The sequence below is a fragment of the Halichoerus grypus genome, chromosome 6 (genome assembly GCF_964656455.1).
Source record: "Halichoerus grypus chromosome 6, mHalGry1.hap1.1, whole genome shotgun sequence".
Lineage (NCBI taxonomy): Eukaryota > Metazoa > Chordata > Mammalia > Carnivora > Phocidae > Halichoerus > Halichoerus grypus.
This window is the reverse complement of record NC_135717.1, coordinates 129,070,262-129,087,665: the sequence shown is the minus strand read 5'-3', so window position 1 is coordinate 129,087,665 and position 17,404 is coordinate 129,070,262. Positions and strand designations below refer to the sequence as shown.

Below are 17,404 nucleotides of genomic sequence, written 5' to 3'. Positions count from 1 at the left end.
GCTATTTCATGGAAGGATTATCAATCTTAAAGCTAAGGTTGTTTTTTTTTTTAAGTTCCAAGTTTTCCCAACATTTTCTGTGATGACAAGTATCTGTTCGAAGTACGCTATCTAACCATTATCTTTAAATAATATACTCAATCCCTTCCTTTCAGGCAAAAGTGACATCTCAACAATGCATAACTGCCTTTTTAAAAAACTCAAGTTTTGGAGGGAGCATTTTGAAAATGGGTACTTAGAACTATTTCCATTTTTTATGTGACGTGTATTGACAAAAAGGTGTCTTACCTTAAAGAATATTTTACATCTGAATGCTTTAAAAACTTAAGATCTGAATTTTAAAATCTGTTTTCAACCCTGTTCAATGGATTTTTCACATTTGCTAAATAATTTTTTAAATATCTGAATAATTTGCAATAATACCTTATTGACATCTGGGAATATGAAGATCTACTAACCAAAATTCCATAGACACCTTTGTACACCAGTGGTTGGGATGTAAAAAAATGAGTATCCTGATCCATCAGTGAGCCCATGGTGGGGCTTTCATAGGGATGTCATTGTGGTATGTAGTTTTCAGTGATGTCAACCACCGAAGCAAGTATTTAAAACAAATTGAATTTAGATCCAAACCTTCAAACACTGCTTCACCAAACCATTAAACCTAAAATTTAAAACATTAATGATGTATTAAATTCACACCAATTTCACTAAAAATATTATATATTTTAGTAAAAGCAAAAATATTTTTGGTACCATTAAAGTAACATTTAAACACTTTTTAAATTTACGTCTTGAATTTTTTATTCCATCTTTTAAAATTTTCCATCTTTGTGTATATTTTAGAACGTGCATACTCTATTACTATAGTGATGAATGTACATAATTTAAAAGTAAGTGCCCACACTAGATATACCTGTGCAAGAATTTCCTATTTTGGGAGCTGCAGGACCAAAAAGTCTCCACTGAAACGCAAGGGGTTTAGAGTTAAATGGCCCTGTCTTTGCCCTGTTTTGTTCCTATATATGTTATCAGGGTGAAGTTATTTAACCTTTCTTATCTGTAAAATAAAGATAATAGTATTGCCTACCTCAGGGGTCATCAACCAAACACCTACAGGACATAGGTAGGTTTAAAAAGAAGTCATGTGGCCTCCAAACACTATATTTTATTTTCCTATTTGGTAGAGACAAGGATACCAGAAATATTTGTCTATTATAAGAAACAAGAAGACAGCACACATAGGAAGTTACATGGGAGTCCACAGGAAGCCGTGAGGCTCATGGCAAAGCCAGAGTGTCAACACCTCAGGTAGTCAGCTGCTACTTGGCACCGTCAGATCGTTACCCAGACTTGCCAGATTTCACTTCTATCAAAAGAATCTGGAAATGGATTTTTATGTGGGATCTCCTGATTTTTAAATATCGGTAAACATACTTTTAAAAAGGAATAGGCAAAAACAAAAAACAAAACAAAAACCCACCTTCAGCCTTCAGTATGTGACTTCTCTCTTAACCCAGAAGATCAAATGAGATAATGAATTTTAAGAGTCTAGCCTCTAATAAACACTGGGGGTAAGTAGGCAGTAGTTATCTCCCAGATTAAGCTCCTAGAAGGATCATAAAGGGGAAAGAGGCTTGGGACATGGGCATAGCCCAGAGGACAAATCTAGGTGGGTGTTAGATGAAATGATGGGGCAGGACAGAGAAAATGAGAGAAGAGTGGAAATGAATTTCACCATCTGTTTTGTTTAGACCTGATTCTAGCTTTGTTCCATCTACTGAGACGATTTATTCAAAGCATCTGTCCTCGAGAGGAACTCCAAATCTGGTGAGGGAAACAATTAATCAGTGCGATGAACTCTAGAAGCAAGGCATAGACAAATGATAATGGAAGTCCATTTGTGCTAGGGGAGGAAAGGAAATGGGCAATGTACTTCGTGCAAGCGATGCCTGGATTTGAAAGATGATTCGAGTCTACCACTCAGAAAAGGCAGGAAGGACATTTTAGGCAGAAAGTATGTGCCCCTGGAAAATGTGGCAGAAGTCGGAATGGCTGGGGGTGGGTGAGGGAGGGGAGGTGAGAGATGAGGCTGGGACAGGTGGGTGGTAGCCAGATTGCCAAGGGTCTCTGTACTTCCTGCCGCACGCAGCCTGTTTGCACCACATCCGAGAGTGGAGGCAGCCAAATGATCGTCCATTTCTCTGGACGATCTCATTTTCTTCTCTTCTGTGTGAAATGCCACAGACTCTTCAAAAAGCATGTTCTGTCTTCTCTCTAAACGAAGGCTACCCTGACTCGGCCTCCCTCTCTGCTAACCCCCTTTCCTGGGGCACAATTCATCCTTCTCCCAGCCGAGCTCTCGTAATGCTTCGTCCCCGCTAATGTGTGCCCTACGCAACACTCCGTGTAATTAGCTGCGTGTCTGTTTCCCAACTAACTGCAGGCACCCAGTCTTACTCCGTTTGTGGTGTCCCCTGCCTCATCCATGAAGGGCTCAATAAATGTGCGTTGAATGGACGAACCCTGTCCAAGTGAGATAAGCAGGAAATAGAAGAAGTAGAAAAAAATTTTTTGATGTTCTTACTTGGCAAGGTAAGGTTTGTGATAGTACCTAGTGGGGAAAAGACTTGGCATTTGTGAAAGTTGATATGACCTGTAATACAGATTAGAATTCTGGGACTTGGTCCTGAGGAAAGAGTCAGTGAGAGATTTGAGGAGATCTTTAAGTTTTTTCCCTAAAGTCTCCTTGCCTTTTCCCTAAGGGCATAAATAGAAGCTTTGGGTATAGAGAACCAGGAACCCCACTTGCCATGTGTGGGGCAAAGGCCCCTCCTATGTAACTAGAAGTAAAAAAAAAAAAAAAAAAAAAAAGCAAGAAATTTTCTTTTAGACCGGCACAGGATTTTGGCTGAAGTTCAGCCACATACCTATTCTAAGCTGAATTTGGGTATAACCCTAATAATTACAGTTACTCTTTAGAAAAAGAGCCCAAGAGGTTTACCTGGAGATTTTTTCCAGATGTAAGCAGGTATGTGAGAAGCGCAGTAATGAAGATGTAAACCGGATGAGGCCATTTTGTGCCCCGTGGTCTTCCCTCCGATCGCTCGAATGCTAGAAGATGTTCCCCAGCAATCATAAGGATGATGCAACGCAGCCATCTAACAAACACCAGATGCCTGACTGGCCTTCCAAGCTGTAGTGTTAAAGAGAAGGGGGGGACGAAATACCAAGTTTGAATGCCTTTGCAGTTATCAATCTGTCATGAATTGTAATCAAACAGAAACAAACCTCTTTATTCCATCAGTTCCTGGGATAGGTCCATCATATGCCCTGCAGACCTGCTCTGGGTGTTGTAAGAGCCCTCAGGAATCTGTCCCCGCCTCTTCAGTCTCTGATTGCTAAATCTCACTGACTTAGTGAGAACGGTAAGGACACCCCATCTCCACACCCCCGCCCAGGGCCGTACATCTTTCTAGATGAGAGGTTAACTGGATCAGCTGTGCCAGAAATGGGATGTTTTGATCAAGTGCATCTTTAGCATCACCTCTCTTCTTCCTTTTTTTCTACTTGGATCCAGAATGTGGCTTATTGTGTGTGTGTGTGTGTGTGTGTGTGTGTGTGTGTGTGTTGTGTGTCTATGTGGTAGTTAGAAATCATTAGGAATATTAATGTTAGCCCTTAGGGAAAAAAATTAAACTCTCCATCAGTGAAGTATAAAAAAAAAAAAATCAAGGTGTACAATGATTAATTAAGCCTTGTCTGAAATAAAGCATTCATACTGCAGATTATATTTTGGAAGGGTAAATTGCAATTAATTTGAAATAAGAAACAATATAAACACCTTTTTCTGCCTGTGTAAAACCTGCCACTGAACTGTAGCCAAATAGCCGGTCTCCTACCTGGGGGGCAGTGTAGTGCTAAGTAGGAAGCCTTTGAACAAACTTGGATTTCAGTCTGGTGATGTACCAGCTTGTGACTTGTCTTAACGGTTCTGAGCTTTAGCTCCACCATCTGTTAAGTGGGGATAAGACTACCTACCTCATATTAAAGAAAACGGATCGAGTGCCTGACTTACAGAGATGACTTAATACACAGTATCATCAAGGTAAAAAGAAATCCCATGGTGAGGCTGAGGGCCTTGGGAATAAAGCATCAGGCAACCACACCTTAACTCTTAAGGACTCTCTCCTGTGCGAATGCAGACACTCTGCCTTATTTTGCTTTCTAGCTACTTCTACAGCTTTCTACACCCCACCCTGTAGGTACAATGCTGAAGTAAGCACTTGGTCCCTACAAGAGGACTTCCCTGCCGTTCATTCCTGAAAATCTGTCGGGTTCCGGCCCAGCCTGGATGATATCGTGGGAGTTCATTTGCTCGGAGTGGAGTGGTGGACACTGCAGGGAGGGAAAGTGCAAAGCTTGAAATAAGAATGAGGTTCCCGGCATCCGTAATCTGACAAGTTAGTGTGGTTCTGCAGCCAGCCCGAAAATTGGGAAAGTGTCCTGTGGGCCTGAGGATCTGATTTCGTTCCCAGATCTCACTCAGGTCATTCTGGCCTTCACCTGCGATGGTTCCGTGAAAGCCCTCGACTCGCATGGCAGCTGCTTGGTCTAGAACCTCCGGTCATTGTCTGGCCAATCCTTTTCCAGGTTGGTCCAGGACGAGGCCAGCCTCTGGGAGCAAGTGGGTGGGAAGTGGATTGCTAGAATATTCTTCTGTGGCACATGGCACTTTTTCAGGTCCCACTTCAAAATGGTAACATTTCTATCATTTCTGTAATGCACAATAAACTTTAATCAGAAGTCAGTACGGGTACTTGTAAACCTGTCCCCAAGGACAAGTTTTAATTCAACCTTTCTTGTATGCCAGCATCTCTTAGAATTCATTTCATTGTTAAGATCCGGGTAATGACAGCCGTTTTCTGACCAAATAATGCCACAATTCGAATACATGGTCCCTTCGTAAAAATCTCTTGATGTTTTAAAAAAAAAAAACAACCCATGTTGATGATGATGGAAGGTACAGGTACAAAGAAACAGAAGAGATAGGAAAGGTCATATGTCAATTTCTGCACTGAGACCTGTTCTCTAGTTCTTGGATTTGCTGAGCTGAGCCCAGCCACGGATATCCTGCAGTTCTAGAGAGGCACGGGTGAGCAGCCCGGGTTCAACCCAGAAAGGCAAACCGGAGTGAAGGTGGTGCTGGTTGATGAGGACACGCTGGTGCTCCAGAACAAGACAAATGGGCAGCGAAGGATAGGACCAGCTGAGAGGCATGAAGCCTGGGGAAAACCTTTTGACTCATCTCTGTCGAAAGACAACCACTGATGACAAAACAAGGTATTTTTTTTTTTTTTTTTAGATTTTATTTATTTATTTGAGAGAGAGAGAATGAGAGACAGAAAGCATGAGAGGGAGGAGGGTCAGAGGGAGAAGCAGACTCCCCACTGAGCAGGGAGCCCGATGCGGGACTCAATCCAGGAACTCCAGGATCATGACCTGAGCCGAAGGCAGTCGCTTAACCAACTGAGCCACCCAGGCGCCCCAAAACAAGGCATTTTTGAGTCATAAAGAAATGCTTTTAAAATTCAGACTAACTGACGTTTTCCTCACTAAAAGTTCCGAGGCAATGGTTCGCAAACTAGAACGAGCACCATAATCCCACAGAGGGCTTGCTAAAACACATATCGCTAAGGTTCCACCCCACTTTATTGCAGTGAGTCTGGGAGGAGGCCTGAGAATGTGTATTTGTAGCAAGTTTCCGGGCACTATGGACGCTGCAGCCTGGGGACCACACTTTGAGAAGCGCTGTTCTAAGTCTAAGGTACACTGTGTGACATTGCTGGTCTATGGATGCCAGGATCCCAGGAATATGACTTAAAGAATTGGCTGAAAAGCAAAGTCTTCACCACCTCTTCACCTCACTTTTCCTCCACTAAAGAAACAAAGTCAACACAACAAACCGAAACATTTAAATGAAAGATTTCATCAACCAATAATACTACACTGAAACTCGTCAGTACAGGTGACTCTTAAAGGGGATTTCATCTGTGAGCCGTGGGGAACGCCTACATATTTCCCTAGAGACCAATCCTTGACCACACTGGAAGTTTCCTGTCATGTTATTTAACAGAGGCCGAAGGAATCAGCATGGTATCATTCCTACATTTTTATCCACGGAGTTACCACACTGGAGCTCCCCAAAGTCCATATTTGAAGCCCTAAAACATACACAAGCTGCTGAAGATTGTGCTGAGGGTAAGGTTGAGTAACTCTGGGAATGTTGCCCTTTCCTCCAATTTTTCAGATTCCTGGAGGCCTTTGCTGGGGCCCGAGGGATGGAGAGTTGGACTCGACCCTATGATGAGAGCCCCTCCATGCAAAGGCCACATCAGATAAAAGGCCCTCTGTGCAGACTACACACATATCAGCTGGGAGGAGGCTGACAGAGCATAGTAGCAAACTCCAGTGGATGGTCCTTGTGTCTGTGCTAAAAATAACAGGAGTCTTCAGGAAGCAGAACACATTTTTATAAAGAAATTTTATTGCATAATTTCTGTATACAATAAACATAGGAAAAGGGTTCTTTTAATGAAAATCTCATGACATTTTTCAAAAGTTTGGAATTGTTTGGAGAAAAACTATTACAAAGCTATCTAAGACAAAAATATCTGACCTTCAGAACAAATGATAATCTCTTTCATAACAGTCCACATTTAAAGCAAGGCATTTCAATTCAATTAACATGGAAAGGCTTTTAAATTGCTATGTCATTTGCATTAAATATTTCAATGCATCTAAGAAGTGAAGAGTTTAAACATATAGAAATGTTCTCTTATACAGTATGTACTGCTGCTTTCTTCAGATCCATTCTGCATGACTCTGTGGATGTCCTTTTTACACACCAGCAGAAACCTGCATCTCCTAATGGTACAGTAAGGGCTGAGTGCAGAGAGGGCAAGTCCCGTGCATTTCCTATGTTAAATGGCACAGCCCCCACAGATGACACACACCTTGCCATATTGACGTAGTTCATTGCACTCCATATCCTGCAAAAATAAATCTAGTGCTCGACAGCTGACATTATTGCTCACCAACGTCTTAGTAATATATTTCTTTAACATAAGACAGAAATATACTGAAAGTTGATACCACTTAAACTCAAAGGCAGTCTGGAATTAAACCACATGCATATACCCCACGTTTTTTTTGTTTTTTTGTTTGTTTGTTTTTTTTCGAGGGATGTTGCATTTTTCTTAAAGTTGATGCTGGAAAATATGGTAGGAGAGACGCTGGCTTTCCTTGAAACAAAGACAAAGGATTAGAAAAGGAGTTTTTTGAGGGAAATGTTAAGCCCGATAATAAAAACGAGAGAACAATGAGAGTCCAGAATCTCTGGGGAGAGGGAAGAAGCCCCTTGTTTATCTTCCTTGTCCACCTCAACACGGTGGCTCGTGTCCAGCAGAAACCTGGGGCAGGCTACTTACTATATGTAGCTGGAGCAATGTGAGAAGTGCTGTGTGGCCCAAACTGAGAAGTGCTGTGTGGGGCAGGGAAGTCCTGGGAGACCCCCTTCTTTAGCCAACCCCACATGGGATCCTTGAGTCTCTGGGAAATGATGGGCTTCCCTCTGTGAGGTCAGGATGGTCTGGGTCCTGAGGCTTCCATGGTCTTAAATTTTACATCTCAGTTCCAAAGGGACCCAGGGCCTGAGGTGAAACAGCTGGGAGCCAAGGAAGAAAGAGCATGACTTACCTGGCATCGTAAAGCTAGAGCATACGTGACAAGGAAGTCACCAGAATATCAGGCAGGGCCTCGCCAGGAAGCATGTGTAGACACGTGGAAGAATGTGGACATGACCACACTGCCACTTTGATTTGTTACTTTGCATTTTGACTTCTCATTGTTTCTCATTGTAAAACTGTCAAGTGTCCCTCTTATTTTTGTCTTGGTGCTTACAAGGAAAGATGTCAGTTTTCATAAGCTTTCAAAGATTTACAAAAGTAATATTTTTTAAAAACTACATTTCAGGATTAGCATTCAAGGCTACAAACACAGTATCTATCCATCATAAACTGCACCCTCAAACCTGGTTATGGCAATATCATCTTAAATCGCCACTGTTCATACCTGTGGAAACCTTATCGCGCACAATGACATCCACTCGGGCAAGCTAAATGTTACACAGCAAAACGGAGCAGAGCTTCTCAGAGTAAAACCAGCCATATTGCTACAAAGAAAAATTTCTGGCTCTTGGCCCAACTGTTTCCATACCAATCAGCTAAGTCAACCTTCTCTCCGCATCTTTCCATTTCAAATGGATGGGCTTCAGCCTTTGAGGCAATTAGAACCAGATCAGTTTAATTTTACAACACCGATCTCAATGGTACAGCAATATTGTAAATTTGCCCTGAGAGTGTCAATTATTTTACAAATAATGTAAGTCCCAGTTTTTATATGAAGAGTAGGCATGGAGAGGCTAAATGGCTTGTCCCCTGTCACACAGCAGGGTGAGACTTGAGCTCCTGGTTCTTTCTACTTTAACCCCAAGCATCCTTCCAGAGGTCACCTGAACCTCTATGCACAAGATCCCCAGGTTTGGGCTCTGTTACTTGGAGTATCTTGTCGGCTTCTCTGCTCAGCACTGGGTATTTTAATACCTAGGACTTCCTCCTTGGTCCTCTCCACTCTCTCTTATTTCTGGTGCCTTGACGAGGTGTGTTGTCCCCAATATTTTATTTTACACAGTGGGATTTACCAAAATGCCCTCCCAGCTGCAGCTGGTATTAGGTGTGGAGGGACAGACTTCGAAAAAGCAATGGCAAGTGTTCTTCTTTGTGGACTTTGGACAAAACGGGGCCCAGCATTTTATAGTTGTCTTAAACTCCAATGTTTTCAATGGAAAATAAAATAAAATAAAGGCCTAACCGTGAGGTAATGTTTATTTCTCTGCCACAACACTCAGTGTAAACCGTCCCCCCCGACCAGATCTGGCAACGATTTAACATAAGGAAAGACTTCAGACCTTCACACCCTTTTAGTGCGAATAAACGACCTTAGCTCAGACTTTCCACAGAGCTGAGCAGTCTCATCAGGCATCCGTCCGCCCCCGTCTCAGGTAGGCCTGCACAAATGCCTCAGGGCCACGTGACTCGAAGGTCTGGTGCCCTGCGCTTGGTGCTCTGCTCTCTCCGCCACAGAGGGGTCTCTGGTGGGAACACCGAGCACCCTCTGCCTCATAAGCAAAGTGGGAGAAATCTCAAAAGAAGCCATGTGCTCAAAGAAAATAATGCCAAATGGTACTCAAGTGGCCTGGGAAAGAGGTTCACCAAACTATCTCCACTCGCTGAAGGTATAAGCGGTTCCGGATCTAGTCGATAGCAAAATACATTGATGGCCGGGGCCTCTGTCTAAGCAAAAGAAGAAAAATATCGATAGCACAAAACTGCCCTTATATTTTTTGAAAAAATATATCTAAGACAATTCTGAGTATTTTTTTTTTTTTAACAAGCTGCGCGATAAGTACACTTGCTTCCCCCGCTCTCCACGACCCTACAGCTCCGCTTTGTCCGCGGGGGCCGGGCTGCCCACCCCACTGCCCCCCTGGGCACCACTGCCGTCTGCCGGCGTGAAGGACAAGGAAGCCGAGTTTATGCAGTATCTTTTGCCGGTGGGACGAGGGCCGTCATCGAAAATGTGCCCAAGGTGGGCGCCGCACTGAAAGAGAAGAGCGAAAATGTTAAGGGAGAACGCATACAAAGCAGGCTTTGAGAGGAACTCACACGCAGCCGTTTAAATGGATGAGCAGCCTGTAGAGAAACGATGGAAACTATCACGGATGATTTCTAATCCGCCTGTCAATAGCCGCAAAGATGGTTTCTGGCAGGCTCCGCACCACATGCTGAGACTAAAAAAACACTAGAACTGTGCATATCAGAAATCATTTAGGAGCCACTGTATTTTTTTATCTATGAAGTCTCTTGGCCAGCTGAAAAATGACTGCAGGAATTTTATGAGTTGGGTTGACCCCTGATCTGCCCTTGTATGAAACATGGCAGAATAAAACCTCTCCCCCGCCCCTCCCCGCATTACTTTTGGCTTTGGATGGGTGGGTTTCAGAAATGCAGAAGTCCACCGTAAAAGATACTGTTCCACTGGCCATGACGGAGGTGACGTTTGCTTTCATGGGCAGTAAAACTTAACACCAGACCAGCCCTGGATGTTCCCGGAGCCCGGCAGAGCGATGGCAAGGCTCTACAGATTTGGTCACGGTCACCAGGCCTGCAGGTGTGGCAAGGATCACTGTCGCTGGCCCGCACTGTCCCTTCATTCTGGCATCCAGCAGGTGCAGAGCCGCTGGGGTCTCTACCCAAGTGAACTGCATTCCGTGGGGGAAGGAATAAGCTCAGATCCGTGCTCCTGCCTATTCGGAAAACTTGGGAAGGAGAAAAGGCCCAGAATCCAGGCAGAAGCAGAAGGAGGGATGGTTGGCTATGATGATGTTCAAGAGAAATCCAGCCCAGGGATCGTTTCTCCAGAAAGGCTGGCTCAGTGCATAAAACCCTGCACTGACCGCTCTGACCTTGGGTAGGACCCCAGGCGACAACAGGGTATGTCACACTTAGCTGTCGTGCACCCTTTCTGAGCAGGGACAGGAGTGAGGGAGATGGAGACATCAGTGCATCATATGCCAATAGGTTGTGAAACCACATCATTCGTCATGTCACAGAGAAACCAAAGCCTGGGGCAAATGACTTCCATTCATTCATGTAACAAGTAGTTAGGGAGCACCTGCTACACGCCAGGCATTGTCTCAGACTCTAGAGACACAGGCAACAATCCCTGGACTCATGGAGCTTACATTCTAGTGGGAGAGACAGCTAACACACAGAGAAATAAGTTGACTCTCTAGTATGGTAGGTGGGAATAAATGCTAAGGGGAAGGGAAAAAAGAGGAAGTGATATGAAGTGTCAGGGTTGGGGGCTGATAGTGCAGGTATGATGATGAGGGGCTATTCTCCTGGGGTGACTCTGGAATAAGAAGCCAAAGGAAGGGAAGGAGTGGGTATCAGAGGAGCATTTCGAGCAGATGGAAGAGTCAAGATTTAGGGAAGAACATGAGAGAAAAGGTGTATAGATGATTTATTAATTCCTCTCACTGTGCTTGTTTGGTGTACAAAACCCTCAGAAAGTACAGGGAAAGAGAGGAGGAACTGACATGCAAATTGGTCTAATGAACCAAATGGAGATGATGAGAGAGAAGTGAAGGACTGTGCTCATTACAATGGAAAGAACTAGAATCTCAGTTTCCCTATCCTAAGTGCTACACTCAATTCCCAGGGGTTCTCTAGTTATTAATAAATAGCACAAATAGCAACTCTGACTGTATGGCACTTCCATGTTAAAAGTGCATTCTTATTTTACTGCCAACATACTGTGTCAGCTTATTAAAGAACTAAAAATGAACCCTGAACTGATTTGATCTATTGCCTGGAAAATATGAAACAGGCCTAAAAAACAAATCTTGCACTATTTTACCACATTCTATGCAGGTTTAGGTAATATCAAGGCTGACAGCTCAGATTGCTTTTCCTTTCTATAAACAACTGAGGCCAAATTTTCAGGCATCAGCAGCTAAGATGCACCAGTAAAAATACATATGCTCACCCAATGGACACAGGAAAACACCTACTGCTGCCTGCCGAAACAGCGCACAGGCTGACAGGAACCGGGGCTCTCGGTGACCAGTGTGTGCGCACAATTATCGATCTCACATGCAGCTCTGGCACTTTGATCACTTGGCATCTGAGTGGTGGACCCTGCACGTTAAAAGCCTCAGATAGGTTTTCTGGTTTTGTGTTTTAATGAGAGAATACGGCTATCTGGACGTTACCTTTATTAATCATCTCTTGGGCATATCTAGAAAATGGTTCTGTTTACCTTACTCCAAAAATAAAACACAGTAAGGATATACCTGAAGCTACTTAGGAGTATTTATATGGTCTTCATTTCCCAAATCATCTTGAACAAATCCAACTTAGAGTAATGTAATCTGTTGAACCGTGTTGGTTATTGGTCTGCAGTTTCGTTTGCAAAATCTGGAACTGGTGTTTTGCTTACACGGAAAGAAAAACACAGATTCTAGATGTCCCTAATCCGAAAGGAAAAGGGAGGGGGACGAAGAAGAGGACTTACAGTAAGGAAGAGGCAACAAAAACCATTGGCAGACAACTCTATGGGTTGGGGATGGGGTAGGGAAATCCTCGGAAAAGGCACGAGTCCCCTACAAATGAGAGTGATCGCTTCAACATCCTTGCCACAAGGTGTTCTGGAAGATTCACCCCAGCCTCCGACAACTGAGGGAGGAGCACCATTTCAAAACGTAGCCAGGTGTTCATTTATATCTGTGCCGCCACGTACATGCCCACTCCAACGCCCGCCAAGCTGCAAAGCCATCTGTCTGCAGGAAGCCGAGCCACGAAGCGCCATTTCTGCTTCCTCCCAGGTACACCCAGTCTCCCATAAACGACTATTACCCAGTTTCTTTGAAAAGTGCACAGGTCCTGAAGGTTCCTCCCTGAGGGGAGTGCACATGGAGCCCATTCTTTCCGGCTTCTACCCCTGGCCGAAGGCTGGGATGATGAATGGAAGTTGTCAGCGATGCATTGTTTCTGTAGCCGCCTGTGAGCTTTGCCTCCCCGGCCCCATCCAACCGGCAATGCGTTGGGATTGCAGCACACCTGCTTGTAACTGAAGCAAACTGGCTGCCCGATGAAGAAATCTCTGAGACCTGCTGTTGATGATTTATTTCAGGGTAAAATCTTTGGTGTGCATTTTGAAAGTGGTTTGAAAATGCTTATGCATTTATTGCACAGATAAGATACGAACTACAACTGAATATTCTAGCTCTCATTCTGAAAAAAGCATGAGATAATTGTTCAAAAGGAAATTTTAAAGTTCCCAGAGGAATCCTTTATCACCTAAGCCTCCCACTCAGAGAAGTTGGCAACTGGGGATCCTACAGAGAACCAAGGGAAAAGACACCCCCCGCCCCCAAAAAGTGATTGAACATCAAATTTAACATAATTCCTTAAAATCTGACTGCAATTCTCAATCGTGGGCATAGGAAACACAAATAGTGCATTCAACACAGTTACATATTTCCGCACTGATGTATTTCCAACTGTCCTAGAGGGTTTTCTCCCAGCTATTTCTAGGATGTTTGGAGCTTTATTATTGTCATTTTCTCTTAAGTGTTTGATCTATAAGATGAAGCAGTTTCAAAGCAGGGCCTTTTACACTTGGGCACATGGGGCAGGATGAGAAGGAGAAAAGAGTTTAAGAAGAAAAGCAATTTATTTTGCCAGTGGTATCCCGTTTTCTCCCACTGTTATTGAAGACACTTGTGTGTAAGTAGGCCTCTTTTCCTCTGTGCTTGTGATATTAATCTTTTGTCAAGGAAATGATTGTGAAGTCACCAGTTTAGCATTATGATTTTACTGAAAGATCAAGAATAAGAGAGATGGGCTGAGAGTCTGAAGCCCTATTGTAACACATGGGTATCTTTAATCATCAGCAATATATGAGTTGTCATCTGCAAAAGATTAATAAGGTTTGGGGTTTTACCAAAATCTGCTTAACTTTTGAAAAATACCGTGTATGGGTGGATATTTACCTTTCTGCTGATTTGGCTGCCTTAGAACAAATTAATAACGATCTAAAACAAACTTAAGGGACTCCACCGTAGATTCCAGCTAGTAATAGCAACAGGCAAAAATAGACTCCAACTCGCGTAAACTCAGGGATCTCATGGTTTCCTTAAAGATGATTTCCAAAAGTTAAGTGATTTATTGGTCTCCCATTTGCTGCAGATGTAGAATTTTGATCTAAAGAAGGAAGAATTCCCCAAGTATTACCAGGAGGGGCTTACTTCTCTGAACTACAGCTTAAACCATGCAACTCTTACCTCTTTGCTCTGAATTTAAACTCCTGACAAAACACTGCTTAACAGGCTGGGGTTGGACAATTAGGGAGAAGCTGTCAAACAATTATTCATAGTAGTCAGTGAAACTGGGACAGACTCGACATATTTTATCACTAGCTGAAAAGTGTAAATAAAACTTAAAAAAACTCTTTATAACTGCAAATTGTTAGAAAATTGCCACAGCTAGTGGGGGGGGGGAGATACTAAAGTGGACAGATTTAAGATAAAGACCCTCTTTGAAAGAGTTAATTAGAATATAATTCCGCAATTCAGCGGGTAGAATAGGAAAAGCAAACAAATATGGTTACAACAAAAATCAGAATGTAACAGGGCAACCTATTTCCTCCACAAGCAGGAATCCTAACGGAAGGCACCGAAGAATCTCCACCACCCTTGCTCGTTTTCTGTGCTGTTAACTTAAAGATGAGGCAGTGTGCTAGGTTTCTTACACAGCAGTTCTTTTAGAAGGACCTGACTGCACTCTTTCTCTGAAAAGTGATCAGTACTGAATCAATCTTAACTTTCTCAGCAAAATTTTACTAAAGTATTATTACCTAAAGAAGTCACGGGACATGTGGAAAAACTATAGGGTAGTATAAAGAGGTGGTAAGTTATGGCTCCCAACACATTTATAATCCCTTACCCAAATATGAGGTCTAATTCACTGCATAGCATGATCCATATCACAATTTAAAAAAAGAAAGAAAGAAAGAAAAGAAAAAGAAGAAGAATCCTAAATACTGGAGTAAGAATTACGGACCAACAGACCAAAAAAAAAAAAAAAAAAAAAGGCCAAGCAAGTAGGTTGAGCCTACGGTTTTGTCTGAGAATGTCTATGAGATACCTAGGGCATCTAACAGATTCTTCATCAGACAAACCACATTGTTGCAATTCAGTCCAGAGAGGACAAGCCATGTGAATTCAAAATGGAACAAGAATTTTAGAAAGAGGAGAAGCAGATCAGAGTGAAGTTTCCTACACCACTTCCCCCACAAAATGATGGGAGAAGCTGTGAGTAGGGGAAGAGACTACATAAACTGAACAAATAGAAGGTTAAAAAAAAAAAGATAAACTTATGAAAAGTAGCATTAAGAATCAGAAACCAGAAAACAAAATACAAGTGTTTACTCTAGTATGGAAACCATTAAGTCAGTTATTTTTTTTTCCAAGTTGAGATGAAAAGGATGAATGAGGTGCGCCTGAAGAAGTCTCTACCTTCAGCTCAGGTCATGATCCCAGGGGCCTGGGATTGAGCCCCACATCAGGCTCCCTGCTCCACGGGAAACCTGCTTCTCCCTCTCCCACTCCCCCTGCTGTGTTTCCTCTCTCGCTGTGTCTCTCTCTGTCAAATTAATAAATCTTTAAAAAAAAAAAAAAAAGATGAATGAGAAAATGGAAAAGAAAAAAGTCAAGAAAAATGTAGAACAAAAGGAAAATAAATGTGTGGATGAAACACACACAAAAGAAAGAAAGGAAGGAAAGAAGACAGACAGACAAGACACCCAGCACACTTTTAGTGAGTTATTACTGCTCTCGCGAGGCAGACATGCCCCACTCTGCCCACAGGGAGAAGAATCCAGCAAACACATCTTTCTTTAGTGCTCGAACCTGATTATTTTCTCCATGAAACTTCACAGAGCATGTATTTTTACACATGCCTTAATAGAACAAATTTCCCTCCCTCTTCTCTTTAAAGAGAAGACTTTTATTTAAGAAAGAGTCACATGCTTTCCAAATATGAGAAATAAAGGTGGTGGGGAAAGAAGCCAGAAGGGATAGGTAGGTGTTAGTTCCTCACCCAACCATTCAGAAAGGACCCCAAGTATAGTGACAGTCACCTAGGCCTTTGACCAAAGGGCTGAGAGCTGTGCCTTGTTTAGCTTAATACCTTTTTTTTAATGTTGCCTGATTTGGGCAGCTTGTAGGTTTCATTTCTCTTTGGTCACTGTAGAACCCCTTCATCTTCATAATGGTCTTTTCTTGACCACGACTAATATTATCTCTGTGGCTGGCACAGAGAAAGGACCAAGTTTGTTCTGTGAATTTTAAGAATGAGTCACAGAGCGTCAGAGACTAGGGCATTAAGGAAAGTTATTATCTTACGCCTCACATTTTCTGTGCCGTTTTTATTTGGTTCTCCTGGGACTCAATGTTTGAAAGTGGGTTCTGAATAAAACGGAGAGTAGCAGTCAAACAGCCTTTAAGGCAGCTTAAAACAAAACACAACTGTTAGTCCTAAAAGAGGTTTATTAAGTACTATATACCAAAGTATACATTACCATGTACCATCCTACCCAGTTACGTTTTTGTCGAATATTTTAGATTCCTGGGGAGATAATTATAACTAGTTTTTGTGGCAGTAATAAAAATATCAATTGAAGTGCAACTGAATTCAAACCTGAATTAAATTAAACCTGCTAGAGAACATAGGATTTTTTTGTTTTAACATGACTCTTTATGGCCTATCTATCCAAGCACCCTAGAGCTCTGGAGCTCAATGCCCAAGTTCGAGTCTCAGCTCTGCTGCTTGAATCGATGTAGATTTACACAAGTGTAAGAAAGAAAGAAAGAGAACACAAATTCGTCAGATGGTTAGCTTCTAACCAATCGCCCTCCCTACTTGGTAGTAAATATGTCACTTACTCCCTAAAACTCCTGTGCGTGATGAAGGGGGTTAAAGGGCAGGTAGAAGAATGTTGAGGGAGGCCCACGTGGCAATCACTTTGCTGTTTCAGCTGCCTGATGGTGTCCCCTTTACCTCTGATATGTGCAACAGACATTCCCCAACAAACTACTCTGTGCCACCGCACTCAGACTTTACAGTTCACTTACGTAAAGCAGATTAGAACAGGACTGCCTACTCTAGAATGGAATCACTTCTCGGCCTTTTGGCTAAGATCAAGTGTAGAATGGAATGTGCAGTTGCTCTTATTCTGTGTACAGAAGGTTCTGCCTATGTCTCTGAGTTTAAATACAAAATGCCCACAAGTTCAAGTCTCTTCATTGGCATAACAGATTAACTATCTTTGCCTCCTCAACACATACTCATTTTCTCCCGTAGAGCCCGCCCTAATTCGGTTAGAGCAGAGTGACAGGAACTAATTGGAACATCCTTGGAAATGAAGACGGGTCCATATACTAGGGGAAGTAGAGGAGGCGTTACCTTATCACGTATCCTCACTCTGAGCTCGTACAGCCCACCACTGCACCTCCTCTTCCCACTGCCCATTCTCCAACCTCCCCCCTCACACCCACACAGGGAATGCTGTCTCTGGGGTCTTGGCCGACCATGTTGAGATCATCACAGCTGAACAATACGTGCACAGAACTGCGGGGAGAGGGGTATTCTCTAAATATCAGATTATACAAAGCCACATAATGAGACCTTCCTATGCCCTAAGAACAGCTCATTCCCTG

The 17,404-nt window shown here is 42.9% G+C and overlaps 1 protein-coding gene across 4 annotated transcripts in view; it reads right to left on the bottom strand.

Moving 5' to 3' along the window:
* Positions 1-6,525: 6,525 nt before the first annotated feature.
* MSRB3 (methionine sulfoxide reductase B3) overlaps positions 6,526-17,404 on the bottom strand; it is a 163,559-nt gene continuing 152,680 nt past the window's right edge. For all 4 annotated transcript variants that reach the window (XM_078076227.1, XM_078076228.1, XM_078076229.1 and 1 more), the window contains one exon: positions 6,526-9,720. In XM_078076227.1, the coding sequence (XP_077932353.1) occupies positions 9,556-9,720 (165 nt within the window). In that variant the 3' untranslated portion in view covers positions 6,526-9,555. The remainder of the gene's footprint in view (positions 9,721-17,404) is intronic.